The sequence below is a fragment of the Drosophila mauritiana genome, chromosome 2R (assembly GCF_004382145.1).
Source record: "Drosophila mauritiana strain mau12 chromosome 2R, ASM438214v1, whole genome shotgun sequence".
NCBI lineage: Eukaryota > Metazoa > Arthropoda > Insecta > Diptera > Drosophilidae > Drosophila > Drosophila mauritiana.
The window spans coordinates 18,923,565-18,939,932 of NC_046668.1; the positions used below are offsets into that span (position 1 = coordinate 18,923,565).

The window sequence follows — 16,368 nt, forward strand, 5'->3', positions numbered from 1 at the left end:
TTGCATTGGGTATATGTTTGTATAATAGGGTTTTATTCACATTGTAAACGCTTAAACAAAAACATTAAACATTTTAAATCAAAGTCGTATGTATAAGATAAGGTTCATGCATAAGGGGCAACGTTGCGTTTATGTAATAAATTATTAAGCATTATTCGGTAGATGTACAAATTAATTAAGAGCTGATTTCAGGGTTGGTATTACTAGGCATCTCTTAGGTCTAATGATTAGAGTCTAGAGTATTTACAAGTTCCGCGTGCTGCCTTTGAATCAAATGATTGAGCAAAATTATAGTTCATCATCAGTGCTCGTCGCCATGATGAGATTATGTCGTGATTGGCCAACGGCCATTGGCCAGATTACTGGATCGCCTGGTTTTCCATTAGCACCTGTATTATGGATTTTGTGATGTGGTAAACGTTTGTTAGGTTTCCACTTAAGTGTAGACTATAATTAATATTGCATTTTGTTTGTGTTTGCGTAGAGTGCCTCCTGTCCCACATGTCCAGAAAACCATGCCATGCCAGCGTCCGGTCTAGCGACTTAATTCCGCTTGGACGAGTTGATTAAATATTTACAACAGTGCGTCAACAAATGCTTCTCGCCGGACGAGGATGAGGAGTTGTTATTGTTGTGGTGATGATGGTGCTGAGGTCCGCCCAATTCACGCGTGTATATGTCCAGACCGTACTGACCCTCCTCGGGGAAACTGCGGGGATGGTAGTAGAAGAAGGGAAACATGGCGGGTTGATTGGAATGAGGAGCTATTAAATTTTCCATTTCCCTGTGCACTCACTTAATGATGAACGTGACAATGTCGTCCAGCGTGCTGTGAGTCACATACTTGGCCAGCTTCTTCTCCTCGATGCCATTCTTATGCAGCGTGGCCATAAAATCTGTCAGCGGACGCGACATGCGAAATTGCAGGTCCAGGCTGCGTCCGGCGAAGATAAGAGGATCCTGCAAGCAAACAAGGCACTCGAATCAAATCACCCGGCACAATAACCAATCAAAACCCACCTGATGCGTGATGGGTATGAGTCCAAATAGGCGGGTGGCCTTCGTCGGACCCCACTCGCCACTGGCGCAATCCGGCAGTGGCACCATCACCGTCTGCAGCTCCTCGCAGCAAATCTGAAAGTAATGGAGCACGTTGATAACTAATCGGAAGTGTGTACTATACATTTATTTTTAGGTGATTCCATTCCAATTTTATAGTTTAAAGATAACTTAAAGATCCCGCTGGATAAGTTACTAGTACGCACCTTAAACTTGCACACCGACTTGAACTTCATGGGCTCGCCGGTTAGGTACTCCTGCGGCGTGACCGCATTGGCAAAGATGTCCAGCAGGAAGGCGCCGGAGCATGGGGCATGCACCCGGAAGGCAACGATGTTTCCAATCACCGACTGCATCACGAATCGCTTCAGAGAGACGCCATCATAGGAGAGCTCCTCGTCGCTATCGTAGAACTTCAGATTGTAGTGGAAGATCAGGCAGCTCTGCATGTCCGTGGGCATGGCGATGCGCACGGTGGCTGCTCCTGTGTCATCAGTGAACACCACAGCACCATAGCCTTCATCCGCAAAGTGTAGACCGTACCGGAAGAATAGCGAACGGACGAAGGGCAGGTTCTCGAACTCGCGCAGGGTGATGGGACGCTTCAGCAGCTGCCATTCCTCCTGCAGCGGATAGAACTCGTAGATGAACTCCCGAGGATCCGTGAGAAAGTAGTGATCGTCGTATTCGTAACTGCAACAAAATTGGCAAATAATATTCGATTGATCGACAAAATTAAATATTTTATTTACCGCAGACTGTCGTTTTTGCCTCGACCCTGTTTGGGCGCCTCCTTGGCGTTGACCAGGTGACGTGCACCCCAGTTGCACTGAACGAAGCGCCAGGCGCCGGCCACGTAGACCGCATTCCACGAGTTGCGGAATCGAGAGTCCTGGAACTTGACACCGGGCTGGTACCCGGCGCTCTTTGAATATCCCTTGATGACGACGCAGTGGAGACCAGCGTAGCTGCACAGTCGCTTGAACAGGACGTGGTAGCTCTCCGTGCCGTACTTGATGCCACGTAGCAGACCCATGGGAGTGTCGCCACGCAAATCGTCATCGAAATGCATGGCATTGAGGTTCTTCACCGTGATCCAGCGGAAAATCGTGCGGGCCTTTTCAATATCCGTAGTGCAGCGTCCAACCAGCTGGCGTACCAGGTCTGTGAAAGTCTTTTGGTCCTCCTGGGCCACCGAGATGGCGATGCGATCGACGTCCTCGAACTCAATGGGATCGGTGTAGATCTGGAATTTGCTGACCGCCGGCGGAGCTGGAATCGGAGCATTCAGCGGATACTCGACGGGCACTGCGCCCTCGCTGAACTCATCGTCCAGGAAGATGCTCTCGCTTTGCATGTACTCCGATCGGCGGGCGCTGATCAGCTCCAGCATCTCGCTGGACTGGCGATCCACCAGGGCGGCGGTCTCGTACCGCTCGTGCTCCAGCATCTTGCGGGTGATGCTCTCCTTCTTCTTGCTGCGTCGCAGGGTCATGTTCTTCTCGAGGTCCTCCTTCTGCTGCTCGTGGCGCATCGTCAGGATGTTGGCCTCGTCCCGGCTGCGACGTGAGGTGGCCAGCTCCTTCTCGAACTTGTGGGTTAGGCGCTGCAACTCGCGCTCCCACTCATCTTGGAACTCGTCCTGGATCTTGCGATCCTCCTCGGCGCGCTTGCTGGCGAACTTTCGATATAGGTCGTCCTCCTCCTTGCGATGCTTCATCTCCAGATGAGCCTGCTCCTCGCGAGCCTGTTAGATCGTAGAAAACACGGAGAGTTAAAAGATGTTTTCCAGAGAAAGCTGCAGTTTCGTTGATTGCATTGCTAGCGATTCGTTGTTTTTGCAATGCTTGGCTTGTTAACTTGGCTAATTATAATGCCACGCCTGAGCTGCCACAAGCCCGGCTCAATGTCCGACATTAGGCCCCGACTCCGACTGCAGTTGCATCTTTTGCGGCCCAGCCACCTCCCAATTTACCCGCCCACCCACTACTCGATGCACTACGCATTGCGTGCATCTATTGATAATTGCAGCTCTTTGCATCGATAATTGCATAGAGGTTCGACCAACTCGCAGTTTACCCAAGCATCAAGTCGCTGATACATCTTAGCTGGGTTCCTTGACCAGTGCAAAAAATAGGTCATGGTGTCTAGCATTTCCGGGATATTTCACAAATAGATTTTAGTTGATTGAATTTACTTGAGAAAATACTTCACAGCTCCTTTAAAAAATGTTCATAAAAGCTTCAAGCGAAGTTTCAAATCTTAAATGATTTTTATGAGCTGAAAATTGAAAACATTTTTATGATATACTACCGTAACTAAGGCTCTCTAATTAGCAGCTTACGGTTCTGCTGCTATTTTCTTAGCCAGTCCTACTACTTTTGTTTTAGATAATTGCACTAATAGAAGGTTTGGTCTACCCACTAATGATCTACTATCATCTGAGTCATATATGTACATTCCATTCCCAATGCTACCACTTTTAATCACCGATCTGCAAGCTGCACTCGTATTAATTTTCCCTTGCTTTTGACCAAATCTTTTTGTTGTTTTCAGAGTTATGACTTCCGCATGGGAATATGTATCACTCGCAGAGCATTTAGCGCCATGCAAGCCAACAACAGTGTGTAATTAAATCCGAAATTTCAATGTCAAGTTCAAACAATAACTATAAAACAAAGACTCAAATAAAAGTAATAATAAAGTAAAACAAAAAAATAATTGAAACACCTGAGACTAAACGGTTCAAAGGCCCGGTGACAATGGTCAAATGCGATGTAGCCGGAATTGCGTGAGCGGTTTTGAGCGGATTTTAAATATGGCCATAAAATAATGCCGGGGCGCAGAAAAGCCAACAGTTATGCGACGCCCACGGTGACAATGGCGAAAAAAAGAGCGAAATATAAACAGACAAGAAATCAAATCAGAGCCAAACGAAAACGAAAGTCCAAAATTGTGGAAATTAATTATTGCGCAAGCGCGGTCACCGACCAAAAATCCCATATATATACATATATATATATATATATATGAAAAGAAATAGCAAAGTAGCCAAAACAAAAAGCCAAAACAGTGGCATAAATTGTGAATTGGCAAAAAGCTATCTTTCAGCTATGAGGAAGTGTCTGCGTTTGCGGCTGCGTGAGAGTTTTTATATGGAATTGCGGCGCCAAATTACACGGCGATTACATGGCGTTTAAAAACGCGTGCATTGCATAAGGGCGGCCAAAGAGGAGCGGTGCCAGCAGTACCACCGATACCACCACCACCACCAGAGATCGGAGGAGCTATAGCTTCAGCTCCGCTCCACACTCCCCACTAATCAAACACAAAGCTGCTGCCGCTACTTTCACTGTGCTGCGCATAATTTAGATTTAGCAAACGGCAGCAAAGCAGCGGAGCAGCCGGAAAAACAAGTGACGCCGCCGGCAATTGTGACGCTGCTGGTTCCATTGTCTTGGCCGCGTCTGTGCCGCTGCACTGGCCATGACACAGTCGCGTTCAATGTAGCAGCAACAAAGTGAAAAACTAACATTTGATTTAATAGGTACATAGCGAACTGATTGATATGAAATTTGGGATGAGCTGGCATAGCTTGCTTAGGTTGACTTCGTCTATAGGTCAATGGCTATACATACTTATAAAAGTTACCAAAGTACTTTTGAACTCAAAGTGAATAATATGAAATTTGGGATGTAGATGGTAGGTATAAGCAAAAAGAACACTCAATCTATAATAGCAATATGAAAATGGGTATCTTTGTGATAATGGAAAAAAACGATGGACAAGCATCGTAAAACTGAGTGATATTATGTTCATTTCCGTACAATAGTAATTAAGTAAACTGCTTCCAAATAAAGTGCTTAAGAAGTGACATATTTAGCTATATTATTTTAATAGCAGCTGTGTTGTTGGTAGTCAAAACTGCCAATTTAGTGAGGGTGTGCGTTTTGGCTTTGTGTGCGAGCGAGTGTGAAACATGTATGTATGTACATACAATTTTTAATGATCGCATGCAGGCAGTTTTTCAAATATCTTTCGTGTTCGCTGTCTTGCGGCGTCTGTTACTGCGGTGTGGGCCATCAGACACCTGTTCGAAATTTGTTAAATTGAGCGTTGCAATAAAAATAAAAATATTTGCTGTTGTCTCTGCCCGCGGTGGTGCTACTTGGCGGATTGGTGAGCCGGTGGAGCTGGGATGTGGTGCTGGTGTGCTGGTCAGTCGCGTGTGGCATTCTCGAAAGTGAAAGAAAAATCCGTTTTCGGCATTTGCAATGGCAAAGAAAAGCAAAACGTGTGCGATTTGAATTTCGTTTTTACGTAAAATGCGATTATAATGCTTTCACCCGAGCATCAGGCGGTTAGGAGATTACCATTCCAGTCGCGGCAAGTGCCAAGTCATGGATAAAGATGCGAGCACCGATAAACGCCAGCAGCTTTTGCAGCCAACCAGTCGGGCTTATAATTTATAATCTGGCCGAGAGATCATCCCATCACATGGCGCGCCACCACTAACTAGATCAATTTGGGTATCACATTTATCAGTCTTCAATTTTCAACTTTGCAAGCCAATTTCGAATTTCTGAACCGTTCAAAAAACAAAAGTATGCCAAAAGACTAAAGCACTACAGGTTTTATAGCAGATGTTCAATAATTCATTTAAAAGGCTAAGTAAAGTAAAGATATCTTTCTATACTGCCTTGACATCATTTTAGATATATGTAAAGTTTCAACTAAAATATTCTTATTTATCTCTGATTTGGAGGGAAGTTTTGTGTAATAGTAGTACCGGCAAACTGTATCTTCAGACTCGGCCACTTGAGCAATCACACAGCAGGCATTACACACAGCCAAGTGTAAATAGCACACTAGCCTACATAACCACGGCGGGCAGTGCATTAATTAAGCCCGGGAACATTGCACAACCGCTGAAGCTTGGAGAGAATGGGAGATACACACTTGACCAGCTGGCCCCGCTAGCCACTTAAAATTTCATTAGATGTTCTGCACTAAATGTGCTCTTAATTTGCGGCCACTTGGCTCCGCATCTTGGGAGTTGGATGGATCACTTCTTACGATTATTGGAATTTAAGAACAGAAGGATATTGCTTACCAGGTAAAAATCAATCGGCTTCTCCCGCGCCTTGTTGTAAGCCTTTTGTATCTCCGTTTGTTTGAGTGCGTGCGCGATGTGGAGGGCACTGGCGTCGAATCTGCCGTACTTGTAGTCGGAGTCATTCTGCGACGGAGAACTGATCTCCCGGCCGTAGCCATTCGGCGTGGATTGCCGCGAGCCACCCAGTGGGCCACCTGCACAGATCCCGCGAAACAGTGTTGTTAGCCAAGTTGGGAGCACATGACAGCCCCATACTCACCATCCACCTCGCTTCGCGTGCCCCGGATCTGCTCGTTCACGAACTTGTTGGTGCGCGGCGCATTCAGGGCCTGGCGAATGCCCACAGAGGTCTGGTCGAGATGGCCGGGTCCGCTCTTTGGTACATGTGAACTGCAATAGACCTGGAGCGAAGGTGATTCCAAAGATTATTAGTTGTTGCACATATTCAAAAAGATAAACTAAAAGGTTAAAAGTTTTTAATCTCATTACTACTTCCATTAAAAATCTAGAAAGAAAGGAATGCTCTTTCTGAATCTTGTCTTCTAATTGGTATTTTAAAGCCATGAGATTTCTTAATGGGCACCGATAATTATCTTCAATTAAAGTTTCCTTAAACAAAAAGGAATTTTCAGCTGAATCACTTTTGGAATGCATATATCTAGCGTCCAAATCGAAACACACCATTAGCCTTATTGGGTTTCGCTTTGAGTGCGTGAGCAGACCCCAAAAGTCAGTCGCTTGCAAATGCAATTTTAACCACTTCACCTACACACAGCAGGTGGCAATAGAATATGCAATAACGAACACGGACCTAAATACAGTGCGTTTTGTGGCTTTAAGGCTGGTCAAGGAACTAAGTGCATAAATTATATATATAGGAAATGCGAGAGATATTTAACCGTATGAAAAATAATATTGTCAGTACAATATTTGTAGTTAGTAATAGATTTTTATAAATATAATTTAAATAATTACATTACTTATATAAGCTATATAATTCACACGACTCACTGGCTGACCGCATAGCTGCGAAACGCACTGTACATGAATATATGTACATACTACATAAGTGAGTCTATAGGTATATATTTCATATGTATGACAGACCGCAGTGACACACATTTGCGCCTCGGCAAGGTGCAATAACAAAGTTATTTATTATTATGCATAGGCACAAAAACACAAAAAGTGTCGTTCGAGTTGCATTTTTGCATCTTGCAGCTGTGCAAATATTTAGACTGACGCGTTTTTCGCTTAAGTCTTTCGTTTTTGTCGGTCCGTATCCGTCCGTCTCGTGGCGATGCTTGTGTCGGCACTTACCTCTTTGTCATCCTGCTTGTGCTGATTATTGAAATACGTCTTGAGCGTCAGCTTTGTGCCGCAGTGTACGCATTTGAAGCAACCGGAATGGAAGAATGTGAAATCCTTGAGCGGCCCCACACGATCCACCTGATAGACGGTCTCGCTGCAGCGCAGGCAAGTCGACTCGTAGAAATTTGGCCGATACATAATGTTTGCCGTCTATGTATTCCTCCTGGATCTTTTCTTTTTCTGTGGCAGCTTCCGACTGGTTTTCGGTGGACCTGTACCTGTTGAGTTTGTCACTTTTCTTTTCGTCTTTCAATTTCACTTGGCGCGGAATTTACGAGTATATTCTGCTAGTTTTTCGAGTTTGCAGTTGCTGGTTCTGGGGGCGACATCATCCGCTCATCCGCTCATCCTCGTCATCCGTCCGCAGCTGGCAGAAGCTGTTCGAAACGAAAATGACCGAAAACGATGATTACTGGCTGAGTGGGAGATAGAAATTTCCTATTTGGGCTGCGATAAGATTTTTCGACCACCACCATATACCATATCAGGTTCAAAAAAAAAAAATTTGGATTCTGCGCAGGCGTTTGTCATGATGCGAGCCAAAACTTTCATTTATTTTGGCTATGGGCAGATTATTAATGAATTTTAATTAACTGGACACGGTGGACAAGAGTTTTGGCGTTTCTCAGCGGCAAAGGGTTAAATCCGTTTCGCCTTGCCATTGACCTCGCTTGGGAATTCGAGCTTGAGATTGCCCCAAACGTGCCACAATTGAACTTGAGTTGTTGCATTCGCCGTACAACTGGCTCGTGCAACTTGCAACTGCCGCCTGGCAGCGGCACAAAAGTTGCATTTTCCATTTGATTAATTGACGCGATTGTTACTGGCAGGTTTCCTTTCGGTTTTTGTCTAGCTACAACAATTAAATTGAAGTGGAAAAGCAGACTGTGTGAATGTAAGTGTGTGCGAGCAAGTGCATGTTACTTTAATTGAAATCATTGTTGTTGCTCTGACCAAAATTAAAACAAATGCGGCTCAGTTGCGCAGACAAAGCCAAAAGCCGCAGTCGAACTCAAAGTCATCGTTTTGCTTTCTTTTCAAGTTTAATGAACGTTGAGTCCGGGCGATGAATGGTGGGTGGTTGGGGATCGGTTGGGGGACGAGGGGTGGCAAGGCCTTATGATTAGCGCCAGTTGCGGCATCGAAGGTTGCTGATCTGTGGATTGCATGCCCCATCGCAGCTGCAGCACTAATGGAAAATGGTAAGAAATTGAAATGGAAAAGGGGAAAACGCCAATGCAAATGCGGCGAAGGCCGCCAAGAGATTTTGTAACACCAAATTATTTTGATTGGCTGTGAATTAAAATTCATTCCGCTTTTGAGGTCTGCCTTTGATCGACCACAGCGAATGTGAGGCAACAAATTGATGTGTGAATCAAGATGAGCGGGAGATTGTGCCCTTAAAGACCATAAGCCCCATCGATGACTAACCTGTCCACAATCTCGTCTAGCTCTTTGGCCACAGCCCCCGCATCGATTCGAATATCAATCAACAACGCCCACATCGAGAGCGACAAAAATGGCAGTTTGATCTCTTGATGCGATCATAATCGGTGTGATTGAATGGTCCAATTACGCTTAGCGGCTGGCATAATTAGCGTGTAATGATAATTGTAATGGACATGAATACACGGATAGCCGCGAAGACCCTGCAAATTGGATGGGGCGGCTTTGACAAAACGCCTCGTGCGACTTACATCACCTATCACAATATCGTTCCAACATCCCATCATGCCACCATGGCCACTTGGGTGTGACTAAGAAGCTATGGACTGCAGGTAACCCGAGATGCCGCATAGAATTTCGCACACATGCCTGTGCTCCGTGCCAGCTTTGGGTTTCTTTTCCACCTCAATGCGGACGAAATGCCATGCGAATGGATTATACACATACAAAAATAAAATGACAAACGCGAGAAGCAGTCACAAAAACGAAAGTTGCTCTGCACGGGCAATTGTTTGCAATCGAGACATTTAAATAAATTGATAAGCAGTCGGAAGCATTTGCATCGGGCGAACAAGTTCGTTGCCTAAGTCTTTCGTTTCGATGTGGTATCTCTGTTGTTGTTGTTGTTTCTCCTATCGCTGGCTGTTGTTGCTTAACGAAACGCTAACAATGACAATTAAATAAATACCAATAATAACAGTAAACTGCTGCAGCAACAACACAACTATAATGAACTTGAATTGGCATAATTGCCACCGCTAATCACATTAAAGCCAGATACAAAGATTTGATAAATGCAAAGAAACAACAGCCAAGCTGCAAACACGACAAAAAGCAACTGGTTATTCCGCCTGGCAGTGAAACAATCATAGGAATTAAAATAAGATGCAAATGATTGCGTCACTTTGGTTCACTGCAGAGTAGCGATATGAGGGGAGAAATATAAACTTAAAATGTGACAATGGCACTAATGTGAAAAACTAACAAGACAAACAGACCAATGGTTTCCCTTTTTTGATTATAATAATATTAATATTCCTTTCAATATTATGAACTTAAATAATTGTTAAATTAATATAGAATTCAAAGTGTTCTTCCATTTCGCTGTACATTTAGGCGAATTATTTGAAGTATACAAAAGTACTTGTCAAAAACATTTGACTGTTCTTGAAAAGTGTGAGAATTGCTTGGTCAAATTTGAGAAAATCAAGGTACTTGCTTTGCTGTGCCAATTTCAAAGTCGCTAATTGAATGGAACAATGAATTGCTTTTAGAAATCGCCCATTTCGCTGGCAATAAATTAGAAGCACAAACACCAAAAATAATTTATGAGCGAGCCACAATAATTGGAAGCCCCATAACGAAGCCCGTGTAGTTAAAAAAGGGATGGAGGGCGGTGCAACCAGCGCCCATGACAGGTGGTGTCGCCTCACCCACCCACCCCGCCTATTTGCGTTTGTGTTGGTTCATGTGTGTTTTTATGCCGTGACGCAGGCGCAGCTTCGACTTCAAACGTCCGCCTGCAATCTTTCACTTTTTTTTCGTGTCTGCAGCCGCGGCGTCGGTTGTTCCAGTTTTTCCGTAGATTATTTCCCCAGCATCGCTATTATTTTTGTTATTTTCGCCCAGATTATACACACGCGATGCATGGAGTGCTTATTCTAGGCCCTTTTTGACACACTTCTTTGCCGTTTATGTGTATTTCTATTACTTTTACGCATATATGCTAAACAACTTTCTTCTTCTGGTTGCAAAGGGGCGCGCTTTGTGCAAAAGTATTTATCATAAATTTTACACACACGCAGGCGCACACCAACACACACACACAGACAGAGCTATAGCCCCAACGAGATCCAAGCACACACATTGCATACACACAAACACACAGGCGTAGAAAAAGGGGAGAGCAGATTGTTCAGTTTGCAAGGTCCGTGAATCCGGAATTCCAATTCTGCGCTTTATCACATTTTCGGCATTTTTTGTTGTGCCTCCAAAAGTCTCTTCTACGAACAGCAGGTTTCGAATATTGGGAATGTAACAAAATTTCATTACCAAACACACACACACAGGCAGCACAGCACGACGACACACACGGACGCGTTCACTCACACTAGCACAGGTTTCGAGCCGCTTTTCTTTTCGTTCCGTTTCTTTTCCGTTCGGTTCGAGCGCGATCACGATCGATTTGAGACTAGTCGCTTTGCTATTCGCGGAATGGAATCCGCTCTGAGTCGAGCTTTGTTGGGGGAAAGCTTTCGCATAGCTCCAAAAAGCTCACTGCGCGTGCACACCACTACTATCGATAACCAACCATGGATCAGCTTTAGTTTCCCCGTTGGAAAATCTATCATTTCATTTGTATTTTAGCTGTCATTTTAGCTTAGCTTTATATGAGTTTTTATTTATAAATTGATATATAATTATATAAAAAGTTTTTCCACCTGTTTGTTAGTTCGTAAACTGTTGCGATAGATCGATAGTTGCTCAACGTTAGAACTTCAGCATCGTGGTATTTCCAGGCTGTGCACCTGTGGTCTCACTGGCTGCAACAATTATCGAAAAAACGATAGGTTGAAATTAATAACAAAAGAGTGCAAAAGGGAAAACGCAGAAAGTTATGGGGAACCAATTGGCAATACAGATGAATAGCGATGAAGACGACGACTTTGACTCTTCGGACAACGAGCTGGACTTTAACGTGATCAACTTTACGGTGAACGCCATGGACATGGAGCTGCGCACCGATTATTGCAACAACGACATGCCAGTTATAAGAGGAAAGCCCGATCTAGTTAAATTTCAGGTAATGACGAAATACCCCGTCCCTAGATAACAATTAAAGGTAATTCGTTGCCCACGCAATCTTCCAGAAAACTGATATGTACAAGGAGATCCGGGCGTCGAGTGGATTAGTGAGCAATCCGGAAAATCGCTGGAACCTGGTGCACGCCCTTCAGAAGCGTGAGAATGGGTTGGCATCGCCGCACAGTGCCTCGTTCTCCAAGAACCAGCAGCGCTACATATCCAATCTTTACATACCAAACAAGAAGGCCACACGCCTGATGTCGCTGGAATCGAAAATCTTTGTGACCAAGTTTAATCGTTCGGGCAGCAAGTTGCTGACCGCTTGTCAAGGTCAGCATTCATGATTAACGCTTCCGAGTGGCATTGTAACACGATTTTTCCAGATGGCTTTGTGCGCATCTACGATGGCGCCAAGGGCACTTACCACCTGCTGAATCGCATCCGAGCCCGCGATGTTGAGTGGAGCATCATCGATGCGGATTTTAGTCCGAATGGCGAGCACTTTGCCTACAGCACCTGGTCCCGCTCATGTAGGTACTCCGCTTGATCTATTTATCCGCACTAAGTTGTTTTCCCCTTCAGTGTTCATCATGCCCGTGAATGGGGGGGAAGACGACTGCCAGTGGATCGATGTCGATGAACTGCCAAGCCATCGGTTGGCCATCTTCTCGCTGCGCTACTCGCCAACTGGCGACAAAATCATCGGGGGCAGCAACAATTCCACGGTCATCGTGACCGACATAAGAACAAGAAGCACACAGATTCTGCGCACCCACCGCATGCCCGGCAACGATGTTAACTCGGTGTGCTTCCTACACGATAAGGATCCAAATGTGATAATCGCCGGCTGCGACGACGGCCTGCTAAAGGTCTACGACCTGCGCACCACCTTCCGTTCACGGGACCTGTCCAAGTCTGTGGCATCTTTTATCGGCCACTACGATGGCATCACCTACATCGATTCGCGCAACGACGGCTACCACGTGCTGTCCAACTCCAAAGACCAAAGCATCAAGATCTGGGACATAAGGCAGCCGAGCAATCTGCGTAATCGCAGCCGTGCCAGACATCTCGACCTCGCCATGTGGGACTACCGATGGAACCGCGTTCCGCGGGAGTGTAAGCTCGTGCCCGTTTTATTCTTGGAAAATTCTTAACGTCCACCTATCTCGCCGGCAGTTTACAATCCGCATAAGCCACTGGACGGAGACTCCAGCATAATGACCTACCGCGGTCACCGAGTTACCAAAACCCTGTTGCGGGCGAAGTTCTCACCCATGGAGCAGACAGGCCAACGCTACATTTACACAGGCTGTGCCACAGGACGTATTATAAGTGAGTTCACACCTTTAACTTGCAGTATTTCTCTGATTTTCTTTCCCAAGGCTATCTAAAATACATTTTCTAGCCAGTAAGTTAGCTAAGTATTTTTAGAAATTCTCTATCCATCAAAAATTTGGTTGTGAAACCAAAGGCCATTTCTGTGTTTCCGCAGATAAACATATTATGTTATCAAAATAATCCCATTTTATTGCAGTTTACGATGTACTTACTGGTAAGATTAAAGAGGCTATTGAAGGACATAGGACTGTGATAAGAGATCTGGACTGGCATCCGGAGCGCTCAGAAATCGTGTCTGGCTCGGTAAACATCTAAATATCAGTAATATTCCTTTGAATAATAATGCACATTTAACTCCCTACGCAGTGGGACACCCATGTTCACCTGAACAACTTCAGCCGCAGCTACGCTAATCGTCCGGTAAAGCGATCACATAGCTCGGATCATGACAAGAGACCCCTGAGACGATCACGCCGTTTGGCGAATCGCAATGTAACACCGGACTAGTTGTAAGCTTTAGGTCGTAAGTTCCCCTTTGATATTACATTTCGTTACATTCATTCATAGTGGCTTGCCTAAGCGACGCATGAGAATATTCACCACAGTCGGGCCGGTCGTATATTGGTTCTATTAATAAGACTGAAGAATATGTCACTCACTTGAAATGTATAGTTCAGTTTAATTAGTTAACGTGTTATACAAAACAGTACATTAAAATGTAAACCATGAAGCTTACCAACTACCTATCTAAGTTGTTTATGTACAAAACAATCATAATAAGAATCACGTTGAAATATACTTCGTTTGCTCGATCTAAATTCCTTCAAAGGCGACTCTCTTCTTGACCGCTCGTATGCTAGTTCTTTGCACCCTTACCGGATACTTGCTATGCTGTTCGCTTTTAAAATACTCAACGGCTTTGTTTTTCCAAAGGTTGCGTATACGCGTTTCATCGTAAGGACAATCCACCACATTTAGCTCCACGTTTTCGCTGATTCCGTAGCCCACGATCTCGCCCAGCGACGACATGTGAAATGCACTCATGTCGAACAATTGGAATTGGTCTGCACAGAATTTAGAGATATTAAAATGATTGAATGATTTGAGTTTTTCTTGGATCTCTTCCAGGGATAAGAGGTCCTTAGGCAGGTCTTCATCGGCTGACTGAACGCTTTTATCGCCGGAATTTTTCTTGTCAGCACTTACGTCGTTCCTATCCTCGGCTCCTGTGTCCTTACGATTCTCGACAGCCGCCTCCACGGCGAGCGCAAATGACGTGATCTCCAGTTTAGCCGAGGGATCCGCAGACGATTTTAACTTGGATTTCTTCTTCGATTTCTTTTCAGTAGCTTCCGAGGCGGGAGGTGTTTCTTCTGAATCTTTCTCGTCATTGTCCCTACTCTTCTTCTCTTCCTTGGATTTCTTTTTCTTCTTAGGGGGAGCGTCGTCTGTTAAATCTATAGTAATTTCTTCCTGAGTTTGGTTGGTTTCTTCACTGTCCTTAGATTTACTTCTCTTTTTAGTACCATTTTCATTCGAAACATGGGATTCATTATTCCTGTGTAAGTCGTCATCATCGATTACAATTACTTCGTCGGATTTCTTGGACTTTTTCCTTTTTTTCGCAGCTGGTTCTTCTATCGAATCTTCTGCAATCTCATTATTTTTATCTGACTTCCTTTTCTTTTTTTGGTCACTTTCTTCGGTTTGTATCGACACTTCTGCTGATTCCTCCTTTTTTTTGGACTTTTTCCTTTTGGAGGAGGTGTTTTCACTTTCCTCAGTGACTTCCACCGACTCAACGTAGTTGTGGTCCGACTTCTCGGTTTCATCGAGAGACGATCGCTTAGATTTCTTCTTTTTCTTAGTTTTGGGAGCGTCCTGCTCGATTTCTTCCACAGCAGTTGATTGCTCGTCAGTCCTTTCTTTGCTTTTAACTATTTTTTCCTCAACAAACTTGTTTTCCGACTGCTCAATTTCATCCAGAGACGATCGCTTCGATTTCTTCTTTTTCTTAAGCTTGGGAGCGTCCTGCTCGATTTCTTCAACAGCAGTTGGTTGCTCGTCAGTCCTTTCATCGCTATTAACTAATTTTTCTTCATCAAGAGACGATCGCTTTGATTTCTTCTTTTTCTTAGGCTTGGAAGCAGCCTGCTCTAGTTCTTCCTCTGCAGTTGGTGCCTCCTCTGCCCTCTCCTTGTCCTTCTTTTTTTTCTTTTTCTTGGAAGGGACTTCATCATTATCTGCTGAAGTCTGTTCAAGCTTTTCAGCATGGCCATTGGTCTGTGCCTCATTGTTGTCTTCAACTTGGGTACCTTTCTTAAGTCTGTTTTTCATGGCCTCCATTTTCTGCTTGAAATAATCAGTGGTCGACATGCCCGTGACAATTGTCTGCACGCCAGCGAAGTTGGGGTTTGGCTCCTCGGGTTGTACAGCCAGCACGGGTTCTGGATATTTCTCGACGTCCTCAGTTGCCTTCTTGCCGAATATATTGGCTAGATCCTTTTCGCTGTACAGAGCCAAGTCCTTGCCGCGCGTGAACTTCTTGTAGTGGACGCGTGCCCTGCTCTGCTTCGACCGCTCCTCCAGCGACATTCCACTGGTGTTCTCCTTGAGTTTCTTCTTAGACGGCTCCTCCGGTTCAATGGCTTTGAAGCCAAAGCCCATAGGTCTGGCCTCCTCTTCGGACTCAGGTTCTTTGTCATTGCCGCCGCTATCATCTCCATTTAGTGACTTCAGCAGCCCATTAAAGCCATCCTCGTGAACAGTCCACTGATCATCGCGCTGCTCGAAACCCAATCCTTCTGCGTCGTTCTTGAAGCGAATGCGCACAAAATCCTTTTCGCCACTCAGATTGGCGCCCAGGCCACTGCCCTTCGTCCAGCCCATTTTCTCCAGCATTTTGGTACCGAAACGGTTTTCATCTGGTAAAATTTAAGAATTTACGATGTACCGTCACATATAAAGTTTAACGCTCACCTTCATAGAGAGCCTTGCCGCGCGGACACAAGTTGTACCTTTTGCGCCGACGTGGTTCAGCCAGCATAGCCATTTTAGTCTATAATTATTTGCAATCTACTTCGATTTAAATGTAAAATGTGGATAACTAACAAAGATACAATTCGTAAATTGCGAACATCCAACACGTGCTATCAAATATCGATAGCACGTCCAAACAATCGATATCGATAGCGATTGTCAAAACAGCTGCTCAGCTGGCTTAGGGATGA

General features: G+C 44.8%; 3 protein-coding genes across 6 annotated transcripts; 1 reads left to right on the forward strand and 2 right to left on the reverse strand.

Annotated features, from left to right (window-relative positions):
- Positions 1 to 10: 10 nt before the first annotated feature.
- Positions 11 to 11,192, reverse strand: LOC117138348 (hillarin). 2 transcript variants are annotated; one of them, XM_033300391.1, is made up of 9 exons: positions 11,045 to 11,192; positions 7,496 to 7,923; positions 6,435 to 6,576; positions 6,173 to 6,369; positions 1,812 to 2,806; positions 1,266 to 1,752; positions 1,021 to 1,134; positions 797 to 960; positions 11 to 709 (listed from the first exon to the last, which is right to left on the reverse strand). In XM_033300391.1, exons 2-9 carry the CDS (start codon positions 7,682 to 7,684, stop codon positions 544 to 546), a joined length of 2,454 nt encoding a protein of 817 aa, XP_033156282.1. In that variant the 5' UTR covers positions 7,685 to 7,923; positions 11,045 to 11,192; the 3' UTR covers positions 11 to 543. The 2 variants fall into 2 exon arrangements, with proteins under 2 accessions (XP_033156282.1, XP_033156283.1); XM_033300392.1 differs by having other exon boundaries at positions 11,102 to 11,169.
- Positions 11,193 to 11,522: 330 nt separating this feature from the next.
- Positions 11,523 to 13,880, forward strand: LOC117137172 (DDB1- and CUL4-associated factor 11). Of its 2 annotated transcripts, XM_033298488.1 has the most exons (8): positions 11,523 to 11,795; positions 11,863 to 12,127; positions 12,181 to 12,327; positions 12,380 to 12,916; positions 12,977 to 13,132; positions 13,335 to 13,441; positions 13,505 to 13,647; positions 13,706 to 13,880. In XM_033298488.1, the coding sequence occupies exons 1-7, from the start codon at positions 11,610 to 11,612 to the stop codon at positions 13,643 to 13,645; spliced, it is 1,539 nt and encodes a 512-aa protein (XP_033154379.1). In that variant the 5' UTR covers positions 11,523 to 11,609; the 3' UTR covers positions 13,646 to 13,647; positions 13,706 to 13,880. The 2 variants fall into 2 exon arrangements, with proteins under 2 accessions (XP_033154379.1, XP_033154378.1); XM_033298487.1 differs by having other exon boundaries at positions 13,505 to 13,880.
- Positions 13,798 to 16,294, reverse strand: LOC117137168 (PIN2/TERF1-interacting telomerase inhibitor 1). 2 transcript variants are annotated; one of them, XM_033298482.1, is made up of 3 exons: positions 16,118 to 16,294; positions 14,345 to 16,062; positions 14,085 to 14,202 (listed from the first exon to the last, which is right to left on the reverse strand). In XM_033298482.1, the coding sequence occupies exons 1-3, from the start codon at positions 16,188 to 16,190 to the stop codon at positions 14,179 to 14,181; spliced, it is 1,815 nt and encodes a 604-aa protein (XP_033154373.1). In that variant the 5' UTR covers positions 16,191 to 16,294; the 3' UTR covers positions 14,085 to 14,178. The 2 variants fall into 2 exon arrangements, with proteins under 2 accessions (XP_033154372.1, XP_033154373.1); XM_033298481.1 differs by having other exon boundaries at positions 13,798 to 16,062.
- Positions 16,295 to 16,368: the final 74 nt, after the last annotated feature.